Source organism: Daucus carota, chromosome 2, assembly GCF_001625215.2.
Source record: "Daucus carota subsp. sativus chromosome 2, DH1 v3.0, whole genome shotgun sequence".
NCBI classification, from domain to species: domain Eukaryota; kingdom Viridiplantae; phylum Streptophyta; class Magnoliopsida; order Apiales; family Apiaceae; genus Daucus; species Daucus carota.
This window is the reverse complement of record NC_030382.2, coordinates 32,540,702-32,558,126: the sequence shown is the minus strand read 5'-3', so window position 1 is coordinate 32,558,126 and position 17,425 is coordinate 32,540,702. Positions and strand designations below refer to the sequence as shown.

At 32.0% G+C, this 17,425-nt stretch overlaps 1 protein-coding gene across 1 annotated transcript; it reads right to left on the bottom strand.

Annotated features, from left to right (window-relative positions):
* Positions 1–1,030: 1,030 nt before the first annotated feature.
* LOC108210179 (fatty acid amide hydrolase) lies at positions 1,031–11,793 on the bottom strand. The gene is made up of 20 exons (XM_017381458.2): positions 11,403–11,793; positions 11,209–11,318; positions 10,416–10,476; positions 9,534–9,721; positions 9,329–9,458; positions 9,126–9,203; positions 8,903–9,050; positions 7,260–7,372; positions 7,086–7,161; positions 6,927–6,998; positions 6,112–6,160; positions 5,293–5,373; positions 5,116–5,199; positions 4,106–4,209; positions 3,897–3,989; positions 3,547–3,615; positions 3,209–3,273; positions 2,561–2,622; positions 1,405–1,500; positions 1,031–1,269 (listed from the first exon to the last, which is right to left on the bottom strand). The coding sequence occupies exons 1-20, from the start codon at positions 11,479–11,481 to the stop codon at positions 1,210–1,212; spliced, it is 1,818 nt and encodes a 605-aa protein (XP_017236947.1). The 5' UTR covers positions 11,482–11,793; the 3' UTR covers positions 1,031–1,209.
* Positions 11,794–17,425: the final 5,632 nt, after the last annotated feature.

Genomic DNA, 17,425 nt, shown 5'->3' with positions numbered 1-17,425 from the left:
AATCACAGAAATTTGGCTCCTGTACGGGGTGTCAATGAACTGAGACGAGTCAAACAGTACCAAGCTGCAGATTGACTAAATTGTTTGGGATCCGACCGATTCCCGAAAAGCCTTTATGGATATTCTTCAATGTCTCGGATACGCTTGTCCATGCCGAGTCATAATATTCAAGCTCTTATTTTAGACAGACAAAACTCAAAAGCTCAATATATTTAAGTTCAGTTCAAAATCCCGAATCTATTCTATTGAAACCTAACAAAAGCTCAAATATTCCATACAAAAATTATATTGAAAAAACTGTCTGGATTTGTTTTTGACAAAAATATCATTAACTATAAATTGACCGGTAAAGCGCCTCTTAAAATTCTACAAAATTTGTTGAATTATTTGAATTAGTATATTTTAAATCACGATCATATTGTTCTGTAATGTTCTTAAATTATGAAAAATAATTTATTTTTATCTTTAAATGTATGTAAATTAAGAAATAGTATTCCATAAGTTTTAATTATATCTTAACCAAAATATTACAAGTTGATTACATGCATATTAAGTTTACTTCTGTAAATAAAAAATAGGAGGACCTAGTTTATAGAAAAGTAACGATAAAAAATTAAAAAACTGGGCGTCACCGCTGGAGGGATTAGCAGAATAGATCATGGATAACTCCTGCGAGCCTGTAACGTCTTTTCGAGTCAAAAAGTTGGGAACCTAGATCACTGCTAGACAGGAGCCCGGCGAGCAGATTAGGAAGCCATTTGGTCGAGATTAAAATTGTGATTTGATTTAATATGACTTAATGTGATAAACTCGAAGCTTAACATGTTTATTCAAATAATTTTGACTAATTAATGATTTATATTATTAAAAATATAATAATAAAAATAAAAGTGATTTATAGATAGCTTATGCCTTATGGTAAATTTTCTCAAAAAGTTCAAAAAAATTACCGAAAAAAAATATCTCAAACTAATTTCTCACTTAAAAAAATTAGTTGCAGGTTATTTTTGATTTTAACCGACTCATAATATAGGGTCACACTCGGAACAGTTTTTATATAGCACGGGAAGTTATCTTATTACATTGAGAGCACACACAACACTGTTTAAACTTTAGGTGATTCATCATAGTTGTGTAACATCTTCAAAGAACACAAATTTTTCACCGATAATAAACATGTCCTAGGATTTTAGTAGAACCAGTTAATATTTAGTTTCCCTTGAGAACATCATAATAAGATTGAGGTTTCTTCCGGGTAGCAGAGAGTTCCTGAAGATAATGCAACAAGACAATAGCATTAGCTTGCAGAAGAAATATACCTCACAAAAGCAACACACTCCAGTCCAGATTTAATGTTATAGCCACCATATATAGATGAATGTTCAAAAAAACAATAAGAAATACCTCTACCGCAGCAGCAAGGCGCAAAATTGTAGCTTCTGCCCAGGGACGACCAATCAGTTGCAAACCTATTGGAAGCCCTTGCTTGTCATATCCAACCTGAGGAGAAATATGAGAAAACAAATTACGATTAACAAAATACAAAAACAGAAGAGTTTACCGTCTTTAAGAAAAAAAAGATAAAGAAATAGGTATAAGTTGTTATTCACAGTCAGTTATGCGAAGAAATATTGTAACCAAGAGTATAAGCTAATAGTGCCTTCTTCACAGACTATTAAATTGATTTATTCCCATAGTAATTAAACTTGAAACTGAAGAAATTAAGCTTCCGGAGCTCCTTTCTCCCCAAATTGTCTCATCCTCAGTGAACCCATTGCATTGGGGAAAAAAAACTCTTCTGTGACTTTGCGAATTTTCAAGCTTGAAGATCATATATATCAAGCTACCCTTGAGAATAATAAGATAACTTTCTCGGTCCCTCAGGTTTCATTACCTTGTAAAAATTGAAATATAGTGTAAAGCAGACCTCAAATGATACTCAGTGATATTACTCTTAGAAGGTCTGGGAGGGGGTATTATGCATACAAACCTTAACTCATCCCCTCTAGCCCTAGGAGTGTGTAGGTGCTTCGATGATGACCACCTTACTTTGATTGTGCAATAAACTTTACTACACTAATGTAAAACAACATAGAAAAGACTAGACATCATATAAAATTCTATTTAGTATTGTAATGTGAAATGCGCATAATGTCTTTAGATGGAGAACCCGAATCCAGAACAAGTTACAAGATACTGAGCTATATTTAAAATAAAACTATACTAAACTATATTTAAAATAAAACTATACTAGGTGTTTCAATGATGACCACCTGACTTTGACTGTGCAATAAACTTTACTACACTAATGTAAAACAACATAGAAAAGACTAGACATCATATAAAATTCTATTTAGTATTGTAATGTGAAATGCGTATAATGTCTTTAGATGGAGAACCCAAATCCAGAACAGGTTACAAGATACTGAGCTATATTTATAAAACTATACTAAATATGTCTTCCCTTCTTCAAAAAAAAGATGGGGCAAGTATGCATAATACTGTCCAATTTTGTTTAAAGGGAACAAAACTGCTAATTTAAAGCAATGATATAACTTACAGGGATAGAGATCGCTGGGAGTCCAAGAAGATTTGGGGCCAAGACAAACCGCATGAGATTACCTGGACGAAAATATGCATAACCAGTCTAGAAGAAACTACAAGCTATTAAACTGATACAATGCACAAATGATACCTATTTCGATTTTATTATTTTTATTTTTAGCTACAGTAATATTGTAAGATCTTGTGATCAAAGACAGTGGTTTTACTAGTATAATTTGAGAAGAGTGCGCATTAGTTGCAGTTATCTAGATATAAACAGTTTATACAAGACCTTTTTTGTCCTTGCTTTTAGAAGGAAGAATAAAATATGAAAATTGCAGTTTACATAATGATCATTAATCCAAAATAATTATGGACAAGTATATACTAGACCACAAAGAAGCATCTTAAATTCACTCGATTTTCAAGATATGAGGCCCTGATATCACTTTCTTCGGTTAAATAATTGCATGTCATAGTAGAAAGAATGCTTGCAGTGTTATTAAGTGTAAAGATTTAATTATCATGGTAAGACTTCAGAACTGAATACATGCATTTGCTGTTGGACTAAATTACATTGCCATTGGTAGTATTGTAGTTCGACGCTAATTATTTTTTTAACGAAATAGTTGATGATGACTTTAGCAGAAAAATAATTACTTACTTGCAACTTGCAAATCCGTTTCCCCAAAATCAAGAGCAGCAGGAGGTATCACAGGTGCTGTCATACTGACAAAAGGGAAATTATAAGTTTAGCCAGTGCAGTGTCACTAATAAAACAAGATGGCTACAATATTTAAAGGTTAACTAAAAGGCAAAATCCCAAATGGAAATTACAGTAATTAAGGTGAAAGAATGCAATATGAAATATACATGCTCCAATTTTTTTTTACATATTGTAGTAAGTGTGTGAAACGAGAAACTACTGTGCCAAACAGCATAGCTGACATGACTTGCAAATGTATTATATTATTATTGATAAATAAACTTAGCTTGTATTACCCAGTGGTTGGAGTCACTATGACATCAACCTTCTTAAAAATCTCCATGTGATAATACATCATTCTTTGCCTGCAGCATATTTAGCACATTAAACATACAGATACAAAGCTACAACAAAATACATAAGATTTCAAAGTGTGAACGACTATGCCACTTTATCAACCACAAAAAGACGTTGCATCAATACAAACCCACATCTGTAGTTCAATATACTTCTTAAAGATACAACAATATATAGGATGTAGAACATTTCCATTTGCTCACTTAGTTGTCAGATAGACTTGCTACACTTGCTGCAATATAGAACAATTATATTCTGCACTATTGAAGAACTAACACCATCATTTTACCTCAGACGTTGCGCAGCAACATATTCTGAAGCAGTGAAGGACCGAAAAAGTGCAAGATTGATGCGAGTGTCATGGGTAAATTTTATGCTATTCCTGCATATAAGAGGACATATTTTTTTATAGATCGTGTCTTTTAAAAGTGTAATATGAACTTTCGTTATATAAATAAGAAACAAAACTTTGAAGATATCCGCAAATGCAAAACTTACCCATCTTCAAATTCCGGGGATAAAGCAGATGCTGTCTCAGAACCAAACGTGACAAGGTGAGCTATGCGCATATGGTTTAACTCTGGTATTACGATATCTACAGTCTTCAAACAGAAATATATGACACTTGTTAGAGATTAAATACATTTTTCACGGCATCCGCTTTCCCACATGAATAAGGTCTTAATTATGCCATTCAACTCTACTTGTGTATTGGAGGTGTAGTAAACATGCATATAATGTCGCACATAGGAGCATAGCTGGTTACATATGGAGCTTACTATCAGTTTTTTATTAAGAACTATATAGCTAATTGCGAATTAGAAACTGTAGTTTGAAAGTTGTATAGGATTTTCAGATTTTCGTTCTCTGTTATGCATAATGGTTGTATTCCGAAGAAGTATTAGACAATTAGGAATTCAGTTATTTATTCTGCAGTTGGCAATTGGCAACAAATATTTATATATTGCTTCCAAACATCATAATATATTAATATTGATGCTGAAAATTTGTTGAACACAATAATCAAATAATCATTCACTTCTGTCAAAATTAATAACAATTACCAAAACTACGTAACTTTATTTTAGCACTAAATGAGCATGTATAAGCCAAAATTCTGTTTGGGTTTGTTTGATTTCTCCATAGGTTGTAACCAATTTTTGCCGATGCTGCTGTTTATCCGATATTAATATCATGTTTATTTCGCTACGACAATCTGTTTCAAGATTCTTATTATCATTCCCATATTTCCAGAAGTAACCAAAAATTTCTATATTGGCTATGGGGTTTGGTATTAGTTCTTGAACAAACATGGATGTTTTGTTAAAATATTAAATAAAGAATTAATATTCCCTAAAACATAGCAGTCAAGCAGGAACTTAACAATGCCTATATACGAAGTTGTTCTTTGAATCCGTAAACAAAACTGAACAGGACATAGACTCTTGCTGAGGAAGATCTTACCAAAAATTATGAGAGTACAGATCATAAATCATATATATACTTACTTCGCATCCATATGTCTTCGAGAGCATATCAAGAATGTCATCACATTTTCCAGAGATTTCAGGTGAGAATACATCATTAAACCACTGTGACAGCCATAGAGTCGTTATGAATATACAGTGAAGATGAAATGACTGAAGTTGAGCTTAATCTACTAAGAGTTAGATAGGTATTATCACCTCTGTGTATTTCCCTAATCTCAGTGATCCTAAAGCATTAGAACTCTCATGTGTTGATAACTGTGGTAAAGAAGTTACATACTGCAAGATATAGCAGAAAATGATATTATGATGAGATAAAAATGCAACCAGTCATATGAAGATAAAATAATCATACGAGCCATTCAAGCATCCTGAACAAAATGAGCATATATACAAGCCAATACAAAGGCAACTAGATGCTCTGACTAGTTTGAGATAATGAAGAGTTATAACAAATTAAGAGTTAAGTTTATAACAAACTATTTCGAAATTAGTGTGAGTTACTTTTTCTCATTATCAAAGAACACATATTTGACATTCACACTTTTTGGATAGACTACTTTTATTACCAAGCTCTGAAATTAGAATTATCTGCTATATTTTAATCAGTATTATAAAATGCATATTTTTTTAATTGATCCAAATTCAGAGCATTTATATATTATTTCATCTTGTACATGATGGTTCACAGTCAGAGGCACTACCCATGCGGGTATGAGGATCAATATTTATAGAGGTTGACTAATTAAAGTATTGGAGACACACAACACTGACATAGCAAACTACTTGTGTTGCTCAAGGAACAGTATTTTTTTATTTAAATAAGAATTGAAGACCATTTTTCGTAAGATGCCTATCACTATCCTTTTAATACTACTTGAACCAGTCATTTTCAAGTTACCTCTCATTTTAATTCAGGTGTATATGTCTTAAATTATATATACATGTCTAAGATTTCATAGCCCCAAATAAGATTTCACATAATTTGACAATGTACAGTGTTGTTAGCATAATTACCGGGTTCAAACTGATTTTATCAGGAGCGGTTTCAGAGATTACTGAGTACCTGCAGAAACAAATCCGAAGTAACATTTCTTTTATGAGTCAAAAGATACTGCAAGCAGTCATGTGTAGGCCTGGCAATTTGACACGTAACACGCTAACACGAAACGAAACGACACGAAAAAAATGGTTACGGGTTTTGATTTTCGATACACGAAACACGAAAGTACACGAACACGAAATTACACGATAGATTTCGTGTCGGATATGGGTTTTCATTTGGGGTACACGAAATACACGAAAGTACACGAAATATTTGTAGATTATATTTATTATATATATGTAATGATATATTAAATATATAATTGAGTATAAAGTATATATTTATATGTATGTGTGGATATATATTGTAGATACATTAACAAATTTATAAAGAATTGTATACAAGTATAATATATATCATTCACATTTAATAAATTTATAAAGGAAAATATATATTAAATCCATTTTTTGATTAAAAAATATATTAATATATTTATATATAAAGTACACGAAATATACACGAAACGATTCGAAACGGATACAGGTTTCAAATTAGGTACACGAAATTAATAACGGGCGGATACGGCTTTCACCTTTGAGTACACGAAAGACGAAAATACACGAAACGAAAGTATACGAAACGAAACGATTGCCACCCCTAGTCATGTGTGTTGTATTATCGAATTATGACACTAATTAAGTTACTTTACCTAGAGAGATATGGTTGATGAATATACACACCAAATAACTATACTTCTCAGCTAAACATACAAATCTAAAACACTTACACTAACATAACATCCTCAACTGTTGATGCAATAGGGCCAATAATTTCCACAGTCCCTATATCACATGTAGCCCTGAAAGGACATGAATTAACATGATATACAGGAAATCATTAGCCAGGTAAATAAATATTGTTAACGAAGTCATGTTCGGGGGCTTACCCTTTCATGCTTGTTCTCTTATATGTAGATTTTAAGCCCACTACTCCACAAAGAGAAGAAGGAATACGGACCGATCCTGCTTTCCACATAAATTATTATTAAGAATAGGGACCACAGTCACAAAATAGAAATAATCCATAAGGCGTGTATATATATAATTGACTTCTGTACAACCTCCACCATCAGTTCCCAATGCAGCCGAACACAATCCAGAAGCTACAATTGCTGCAGGCCCTGAGGAAGATCCACCAGTGTACCTATCTGGAGCATGTGGGTTTCTTGCCGTGCTGCAAGAATAATAAGGTTCTTAATTTTAATATACTTGAACTGCAGTAACTATGTATACAACTAGAAACATAATAGTAAGGTGGTACTAACATAAGTACTTGGGTGATATAAACAGGAATCAACGACAATGCAAGTTGTATATATATATAAATTAAATACGACCAGTTACCACAACTAGAAGTGGTTGTCCCAAAAACTAGTTGGAAGCTTATCTATTCTTCACTCACAACAAAATATGAGTTCTGCCATAGGAACAGTATTCAGAAACACAGATCAGCAACAGACAAGCAGTTTTGGCTGTTATCATAGTCTAAGACACTGGAAAAAAAGACAAAAATTCAGGCCCTGTTTGGACTTCCCACAAAAAGAAGGATTGAATAGTTTCTCTTGACTTGTATATTGTAGGTTTTGAGGAAGGCTACAGATATCTGGGTAGCAAATAAAATCATGGGAAATATGGTTACATGTAGGAGCCAAAACATGTAGTAGCGAAAAGCAATGCTGAAGCAGAATCGTGTCATGAAATTTGTGAAGGAACATATATTTGATTCAAGAGATGCAATAAGAACTTGGAATTCTGAAAATAATTTCCAAGACTAAATATGCGGATCATAAGGTTGTAATAAATAATCTTGTAGAATAACAAGCGTGTCAAGATCAACCACTTCTTTCAAATGTAAAACTGAACATGGTATACCAAATTCTTTATTTACTTACTAAAAGAGAATGGACATTCAGAAAAATGAACATGGTATACTATATATTTTACCCCACTTACTAAAAGAGACCAGACATTCAGGAAACAATTACTTGGTCTTAATGGTGGAAGAACTGAAAACCAAACTAGGCATATTTGACATCTACAATCCTGCTCAAAGACACTGTAGAAAAGGTTGGGAAGATACATTCTAAACTTTTAGGTATCCATTAATTAAAAATAATTTCTAATTCAATTTGTGAATATCTTCTTTTTAGCAATTAAGGCTAATTACTTAAATTTTTTTATCCTCATTTACATATTTTAACAGAAAGGCCACCAGAACCACTTATCTAAAAACAGGTCAAGCTACTTTAAAGCAAAGAAATCATTAAGCACTCGATAATTTCATGCAGGACTGTACATGGACACCTAAAACAGTAAGTGGGCTAGATGCTTAAACATGAAGATTGCAAAGGACCTTCAAACTCCCACATATAGATCAGCCACACCAATATAGGGAACTTGACTAGTTATAAATTATATAAGTAATCCAAATTACAAATATATATTGGAATCAATACCCAGAATAGAAGGCAATATAAAGATTTAAAAAAAAAAGAAGAAGAGGAATGTGGATGACGAGAATTATGTATATGTGCTACCACATCTTGATAGCTTTTCTCGTGTGTCATTCTAGTTGTCGAACTACATTGGAAGTGGATATCAAAATATATGATATAGATGTTGAGTGGGAGGCATGTATGTGCTTAAAAAATATTCATTGTATTTCTCTCAATATTTTATACTTATAAAGGTCAAGTATACTTGCCCGTGATTGGGATTATTTCCAGTAGTACCGCATCCCATTTCATGCATATTCGCCTTTCCAACAAAGATAACGCCACAATCACGCAACCTTGACACACAAACTGCATCTTTTCTTACGGATCTTACCTCATGGTACCATGAGGAACCACCTGTTTGTCATTATTAATCAAGTAAACAGTATGTTTTTTACTGAATGTAAATGGTATAAAATTAAAATATGTTGCCTTTAGATGGGTGAGGAAAACAGTCTATATCATCCTTAATAGCCATAAAGATCCCGTCCAAGATTGACAATGGACTTCCTGCACCGCAGAACACATGGAATACGTTTATACGTCTATACACCCTTAATCCATATTACTAACACTGCTTTATACTACATGTAATGTATATACTATAGACTATAAATATAATAAGTTAGCAATACCTTTCTCAAACCTTTGTGTGGATGCTTCAGCTTGCCTTCTTATGTCCTCAGGGTCAAAAGATATTAACATTGGCGCTGGAGGTATCTTATGGCTGAACTCCTCAATAGCCGAGATAATTCTCTCTGCAACCTACTCAAGGCAGGTTAAACTTCTCAAAACATTCAAAAAAGGTTCACAAGATTGTCCAATCTATGGGGAACTTACAATGGCTGGAGTTGCAAGCCTTGATCTGTAGGCATATGCATAATCACGGATTTTCCAGTAGCGGAATGGAGACATATCACCCGTCCAAGTACTAGAAGGATCATACTGAGGAAGACACTTTAAGGCTAATTCAACACGGTCTTCAGATGTAACACATTTGTCCAGAGTAGTTATACCGACTTCTGGTTCTGATTAGAAATCATAAAGGAAGTTATGTTTAATCACAATTTTAAGCAAATACACTAGATATTTCACTTATACCTTGGAAGTCAGTTTGTTTAATTTACATTGCAATAAGCTTATTTCATATTTGATTGTGCCATTTATATAATTAGTAGTAATCTGTTTAGTCCATTAATAAAAAAATAATCATCGAATTTACGGGTAAGATCAACCTGGAGCCCAATACTTATATCTAACAAGTGTAATGATTAGTGAACCTAAAAACAGATATCTCTACTTTTACACATCAGGGAATTGGTCACTCAAACAAATTATGCAAAACACATGTACAACTTTTCCCAAGTGAATACTATATGCTTTGGGTGGGTGAGTGAAAGTCTACTAGAGTTAAAGTATTCAGCTCCTTGGCAAGAAACTGCAATGATAAAAAACAATTGATTAAAGTTTGATTCAATAACTTGAGTTTAGAGAGTACTGTTCAACCTGGAATATTAATGTTTTAGAAACAAGAAGACAATAGAACTGGATGCATAACTAGATGAAAAATCGAAAGTTCTATATGTTCTTATAGAAGATGATAACAGAGTTGATAGCATCAGAGGTTCCTAATGATAGAACATTACAATTCTTTTTCAATACAATGAAACGTCTATCAATAATAAGAAACAAACATAGATGTATGAAGAGTAAAAAGTAGACCTTGAAAGGGATACTCAGGTTTGAACATGGGCGTCTCTGGTATCGCAGTATTACGTAGTACCTGTAAATTGTAAACCAGTTTTTTTTATTAGTCCTATCCTATTTTATGAATGATAACATTCAACTTCAAATTGTGGAGAAGTAAAAGAAAATAAAATTGCAAGAGTATGCTTATCAATTACTCAAACAGTTACTTGCAGGAAAGAAACATAAATCCCTTTATTGAATCAGTTATGTTGTGCTATGCAAGTGCCACATTCATTCTCGGCATTGTATATCCATGATAGAATGGGTATATAATTTTAAATAGAGTAAAGTGCATTTCAGGTGCTTGCACTTTGGCCAACATGCCACTTGCAATACCTGACTTTCAACTACCATTTGCTATATACTAGAGTTCACATTTGGTTCCATTTATGCATATTTTGCCCAACAATATTTAAAAACTTCTGCATCCAATTCTCATTTCAATAATTACATTTTTGGGTTGTAGCAATCATATACTATACAAGTATAGTCGACAAAGTGTGAATTGGACAAAAAATGTCTTGAAATAAGATAAAACAAACCTACTTGTGAACTTCGACATTACAAGGGATCATTCACATAATGTACTTTACTCTTTTGTATACCATTTCATCAAGTTTGTAGCAACACATATTTAAACATTACTTGAATCCATAAAACATGGTACCGCCAAAAAATAAATCAGACAATCTAAACACATCAATAAACACAATTGAACTGTATTAACATCGTAAAAGCAAGAAATAAAGACAAACTATACGGGTACCTCGTTAATCTGATTCTGCTTCTTCAAATGATCAGCAATAAGAGGACCAATGACAGGAGCTTCGAGTAACTTAACAAACAACTTGAGCATAAACCCAGTCAAGTGTGGAGCTGCAACACACAAAGAAACAACATGAAACCAAAACCCATGATACAAATACATAAATGGCATAGAATTATGAAGAAGGAATGGACCTTTGATCTGCTGAAACTCATATTTCTGAGCAGTGACCTCAACTTCCTCTGCTGGCAACAAAACTCGCTTCTTGCCCATCTTGACCCTCCAAGACACTAGTAGAACAATTTTAATAAACAAATTATCAAACACTTATCATGCACTATGAAATCAGTCAATCACCCTGTGTTGTGTTTGAGGGTGATTGATGAAACCATTGACTCAAATTATGCTATCTATGCATGAATACTTTTTTTCCTAAAGAAAGATAATAAGATATGTTAAGATGTGTTAGAGTGCGTAAACGGTGTTTGGAAATTCAATTCTTGGTAGTTGGTATTTGGTGTGGAAATTATTGATTGCTGTTTTGAGTTGGTTATTATGCAAGGGACCGTATATTTTGGTTGGATTGTTTCAATAGTAACATTTAGACCCTGTTTTAAAAATGAGTGATTGATCTCCATTAATCATTAATTAATCCATCTTTCGTAACTTCATGAATTAATTAAATTTTGAATTATATAATTAATCATTCAATTAATTATCGATTAATTCAATTAATACTTGTTCTGTATCTTTATTGATTAATTTTAATTCAAGTTTCGATTACTCACTAATTAATTCCTGTAACTTGACAAATTGATTAAAGTTTGAATTATATAATTAGTCACTGGATTAATTAAAATTGATCTTTATTATATATTTTTAACGATTAAGCATGATTCAAAATTATATATTTTCAAACTTCGAAAATTAAAAGTATAGATTGGAATATCATTCCTAAGTCAACTATGAGTTCAATTTGGTCCAAAAGCTGGTTAAACAATTGTATATATATGAAATAATTAAGACTGCTTAGCAAAAAAATAAAAATAATTAAGATTAGGTATTTGGTTCGCCTAATCAAATATCATCAAAATCGATGTAATAATTTTATTATATTAATCAAACTGATGACTTTAAAATTTTCTAAATTTTCGATTTCCTTCTCAAATTAACAGAACAACTCAAATTAATCAAAAGGTACAAACAAAATAAAAAAAAATCATTTATACAAAACCCAAATCACATTCAATTTGTATCCGTTTTGCTTTTGTCACTCTTATCCAACGGAGTCACTCATAATAATAATCAGCCCTTTGATCTTCGACTACTATTTAAACAATCAAAGTACCGACGCTACAAGAAAACTAGCACAAGAATGACCTAATGAGATTTTTCATATAATGATGTTGGGGGATTTTCAAACTTCTTCATTCGTTGAATGATGTGGATTGCCGATGGTAGTACATAGTTTTAAGATAAGTAAATTATTTGATAATCTGTTCATCCCAACTTTAATGATGTTTTTGTCATTTTTATGAAAAATTTCTCTACTATTTTATAAATTCGATCTTTTGTTTTGATATTCAAATTTATGATTATATTTAAGAATTTTTCAAAATATAACCTATAATATATTAGATAAAGTACGACAAATAATTATTGGAATAATTTTGCTCTTAAATTAAAAACACACACATGTATATCCACACCGAACATATTACGACGGATCATGAAATTATTATAAACTTTACAGGTTTAACAAACCCTGAATATTAAAAACGATATAGTTAATGATCTGAATTGATTAGTGAATTTTTTTTACACAAATAATTTTTGTGAAGCTAATTGCAGAGAAAATTTTAATTGTAATGGCCCTAATGAGGTTCAAGTTTACCTTCATTCACGGGGTCTTTCTTAGATAATATCGGAAAAAAATCAAACTCGTAAATTTAATTGAACCAGACTGCAATTGAATGATAAAATAAGCAGAAAAATTAGATAGTTTAGCTCGTTTAAGTTATATTATTCTAATTTGGCACACTTGGGTAAGAATATAAATCATATATATACCAAATAACCGAAAATATTTGAAAAATTCACATATTTAAATCATTATATATATATATATACATATATATAAAGTAAGCTATGTGTCATTTAAAGCTAAAATCAAATTCAAGTTTATAATTTGATATATATATACGAAATATACATGTAACATACTCACATATACCAAAAAAATAGAAAACTCTAACTTATAATATAAAATTTCTTTTACTTATAAAGGATGAAATAGAAAGTGAAAATTAGTTAACATTGAAAGATATATCAGAAGTTAAAAATGTGGAAACATAGTAATGTAGTTGGTAAATATGTGCTGAAATTGTTATTACTAAAAATCAAGATGTCATGCATGCACACAAAAATACATATAACAATAAATTTATATAATTGCAATAAAATTACATGGTATATAATGACAAGTATATAATATTTGGTCATTGGACTTATCACACTAAAATAAACTTCAGAAAATATAAAAAAGTAAACGTGAATGCCTATTGCAAAAATTGACGAAATATTTTTCAAACACAACAAACAAGGAGTAAGTTGGGGTATATTATTTGAACTTTTAAGTTGTATAAGGAAGCACACTCGTCATTTATGACTGAATTCTTAATATACAGTAACTTGATTCATAAGGTGGTTTCAAATTCAATAAATATTCTAATAGATATAAGGTACACATAAAGTTACCGATTATTTTAATGGCACTAATTATATGACTTAAACAATCTTCAATCTAGTAGATCTAACATCACACAGGTAACCCAAATTGATAACGTCGTAGAATTTTTTTTTTAAAAATTGTCAATAATGAGTGTCTTATTCCAACAATTGCAAATTCATATTTTATAAATGAGTAATTTACACTTTACATCCCAGAATTTTGAGCGTTTTTTGGTTTGGGTCTTAAACAAATTTCTTGGCAAAACACACCCCAATATTTAATTCTGGCTTAGTTTTGCACACCCTTTTGACCATTCGTCATTTGAATTGACTGTTATTATATCTATGGTTGATGAAGGTGGTGTTGCTGTTGTTGGATCAGATATTAGTATTTTAGCTGAAATTGAGGAGGAGATTCAAATGGCTAAAGATAAGGCTTCGAGTAATGAGGGTTCTTCTTCTTCAGCTGCTGCTACTTTGGCTCCTGCTCCGATGGAGGCTACTGTTAGTGTTTCTGTTCCTAAAGGTACGAATTGACTTGAAACCACCTTAATCAGTGGTTAGGGTTGTTGGAACAAGTAAATTATTGCTTTACCCGAGGCCATATTAACGTTAACGGTCACGTCAAACAGCGGATGGTCAATGGGGTGCAAAGCGAAGTGAGAATTAAACGTTGGGATGTGTTTTGCTAAGAAAATTTGTTCAAGACCAAAATAAAAAAGTTCTCGAAGCTCTGGGTACAAAGTGTAAATTACTCTTTCTAAATTGACTTAATAAAGATTGGGAAATGAGTTCATTAAATTTACTAAACCATATTTAAAATCTTGAAGTTCCTTTGGGTTGTAAAGTGATACTAATCAATCTTAATTTAGAACAATTTCTCGCATCCTCATCTTCAATAAATTAGAATTCAAGATATTATAAAAACATGTCAACTATCTTCTAAAGCTGATCTGAATTTTTTGAGAACATGTATAAGAAATTGGAAAAATTAAACCATTAACACAAGTAAATGCATCAAAATAAGGAAGATCGGTACCTAGATTATTTCCTGTAGTAGCATACTTCCCAGATCTGGTAGCAGCATGAGTAAAATTGCGTTTGTCATCTATTGAGATTCCACAAACTAGATCTTGTTTTTGTTTACTACAACAAGAACAAGATACTATGATGGAATTGAGAGATTCATAAGAAGGTTGTGATCTTGCCAGCAATGGCAAAGATTTTGCGCTAATTGAGTAAATTGGGGAAAAATTAAGGATTTTGGGGAAAGTTCGGTTACGAGCTATTAGGTCCGTCATTGTTTTGATATGACTTGGTTATTGATAGTGTGAGTTCACTTTTTATGCATTTTAAGCCTGTTTTGTTATTGTTTTATATTTTTTCCTTAGATTTGCTAAATTTTATTATTGTTCATTTTAAAGTAGCCCACAGAGGTGTGCACTCTTCGATTTTTTTTTATTAAAGTTAAAATTCAAATTCTTGATTTTGATAATTTTTTAATATAAAATAATCATTTAAGCTATAATATATGACATAAATGCGCAAGTTGCCCACAAGAGCTCATTAAATTGCAAATTTTATAAATTATAAAAGATATTTAACTGAATCTAAGGTCATTACCATCTTTTTAACACCCCCAAATCCAGGGTCTGGGATCTAGGTTGCCACGTCACCATCCAATAACATAACACGCATATTATCTCATCTTTTATATGTTTTTTACTTTAAAACTTGCCCTTAATTATTTTTTCAATTAAAATTGTGTAAAGCTGCGAAAATAGGGATCCATCGTGATAAATAATAATAACTTGATGTTTAAGCTAGAAAAAATCCCCAAGGGAGGTGCTCGTCTCGTGTTCATTGAACTATTGAGTGTGTTTATGAAACTCTTAAGTTACTTAGTTGCAAGAGTACGAATAAGTGGATTTCATTTCATTACAGGAAATAAGGTTTATCGGTCATTATTCGCCTAAAATCGATCATATATATAATTGGCAAATATCGACGAATTCCCATTTATTTTTCTTTTTAGAATTACGACCGCCATAATGGTCGCCCTCTCGATTGTAATTGGTTCAGTCATTCTAATCGGTCTTTATCATTCCAGAGAATAATTGCCTTTAAAAGGGTCGACAGATTAATTATAAATGACTATTTTTATGAAGATGGTCGCAATTTCTATGAAGGCGATCACTATTAATTTTTTTTCGATTGTTATTCTTGGAGGGCCGTCATTTTTTTGGCTACAATTCTGGAACCTACCAATTCCTAACATTTTCAATTCATTAAAACCAATTTCCTGTTGCAAATCAATAACATCCAAGCTACATATTAATTTCAACTAACAACCATCACAATAAATTTTCAAAACAATCAAATGAACACGAATCCTAACAATCTAAACTAACTATAAATCAACCTACCATAAAGTTATCAATCATAGTCACAGCAAATCAGTACCTACATGTGCAACCAAAACAAATCATCAAAATATGTATAATCTTTTTCAAGAGTTATAAAACAACATAAACATTTAACAAGCATAATTCAACGCGACTACCTGTTGCCGTCCTCACCACCAGCATCTTTGTCCTCACCATCAGTCTCTTTTGCCTCGTCATTAGAGCATCTTCAACCATAGAAAGCCCTTAGCTAAGAAGTGAGTCGGCAGACCAAAAAATAATATAGCCAACCTCTTGAAAAAATTCGCACTCCAACCATACCCGTCTCTCATCTATAATTTTAGCCAACCTCCTATGGATGACTATATTTGTCAAACTTCTACAGGCTTGTAAGAAATTTGCAGGAAGATTACACATCATTTATTACTAGGGGTGTGCATTCGGTTAACCGAAACCGAATTTTTTTTCGGTTAACCGAAACCGAAATTATAAAAAATCTCTACCGAAAACCGAACCGAAATATATTCGGTTTTAAACCGAAACCGAAATAAATAATTCGGTTTTTACCGAAAACCGAAATTTGAAACCGAATTTTAAGAAAAATTTCAAAATTGCAAAAAACATTCAAATAGTTTAAGTTTAGTTTGATCAGCAATTTAATAAATTAAGAAATCTAAGTTTTTGGGTGCTCAAATGCTTGGATTTCTGCTTCTTGAATGTCTATTCCAGCTGGTTTGTTGCTCCAGACTCCAGCATCCAGTTCTAGAGTGATGCAGTGCTTCAGCCTTCAGTGAATCAAATGGGTTAATGAATCGCATGGTATAAGTCAGTTGACTGATGAATTCCTTGAATTGAATCCGAGGCTGGAGATGGAGAAGTAGAGAGTCGCACATGCTAGCAGGAGTATATTAATTCAACCAGGGAATCAATATTTTATAAAATACAGAAAAGTTCGGTTATTATTTCGGTTTTTCGGTTAACCGCGAAAAACCGAATTTCAGAAATTTTCCTACCGAAAACCGAACCGAAATTTGTAATTTGGTTAACCGAACCGAATTTTTTTCGGTTATTCGGTTCGGTTA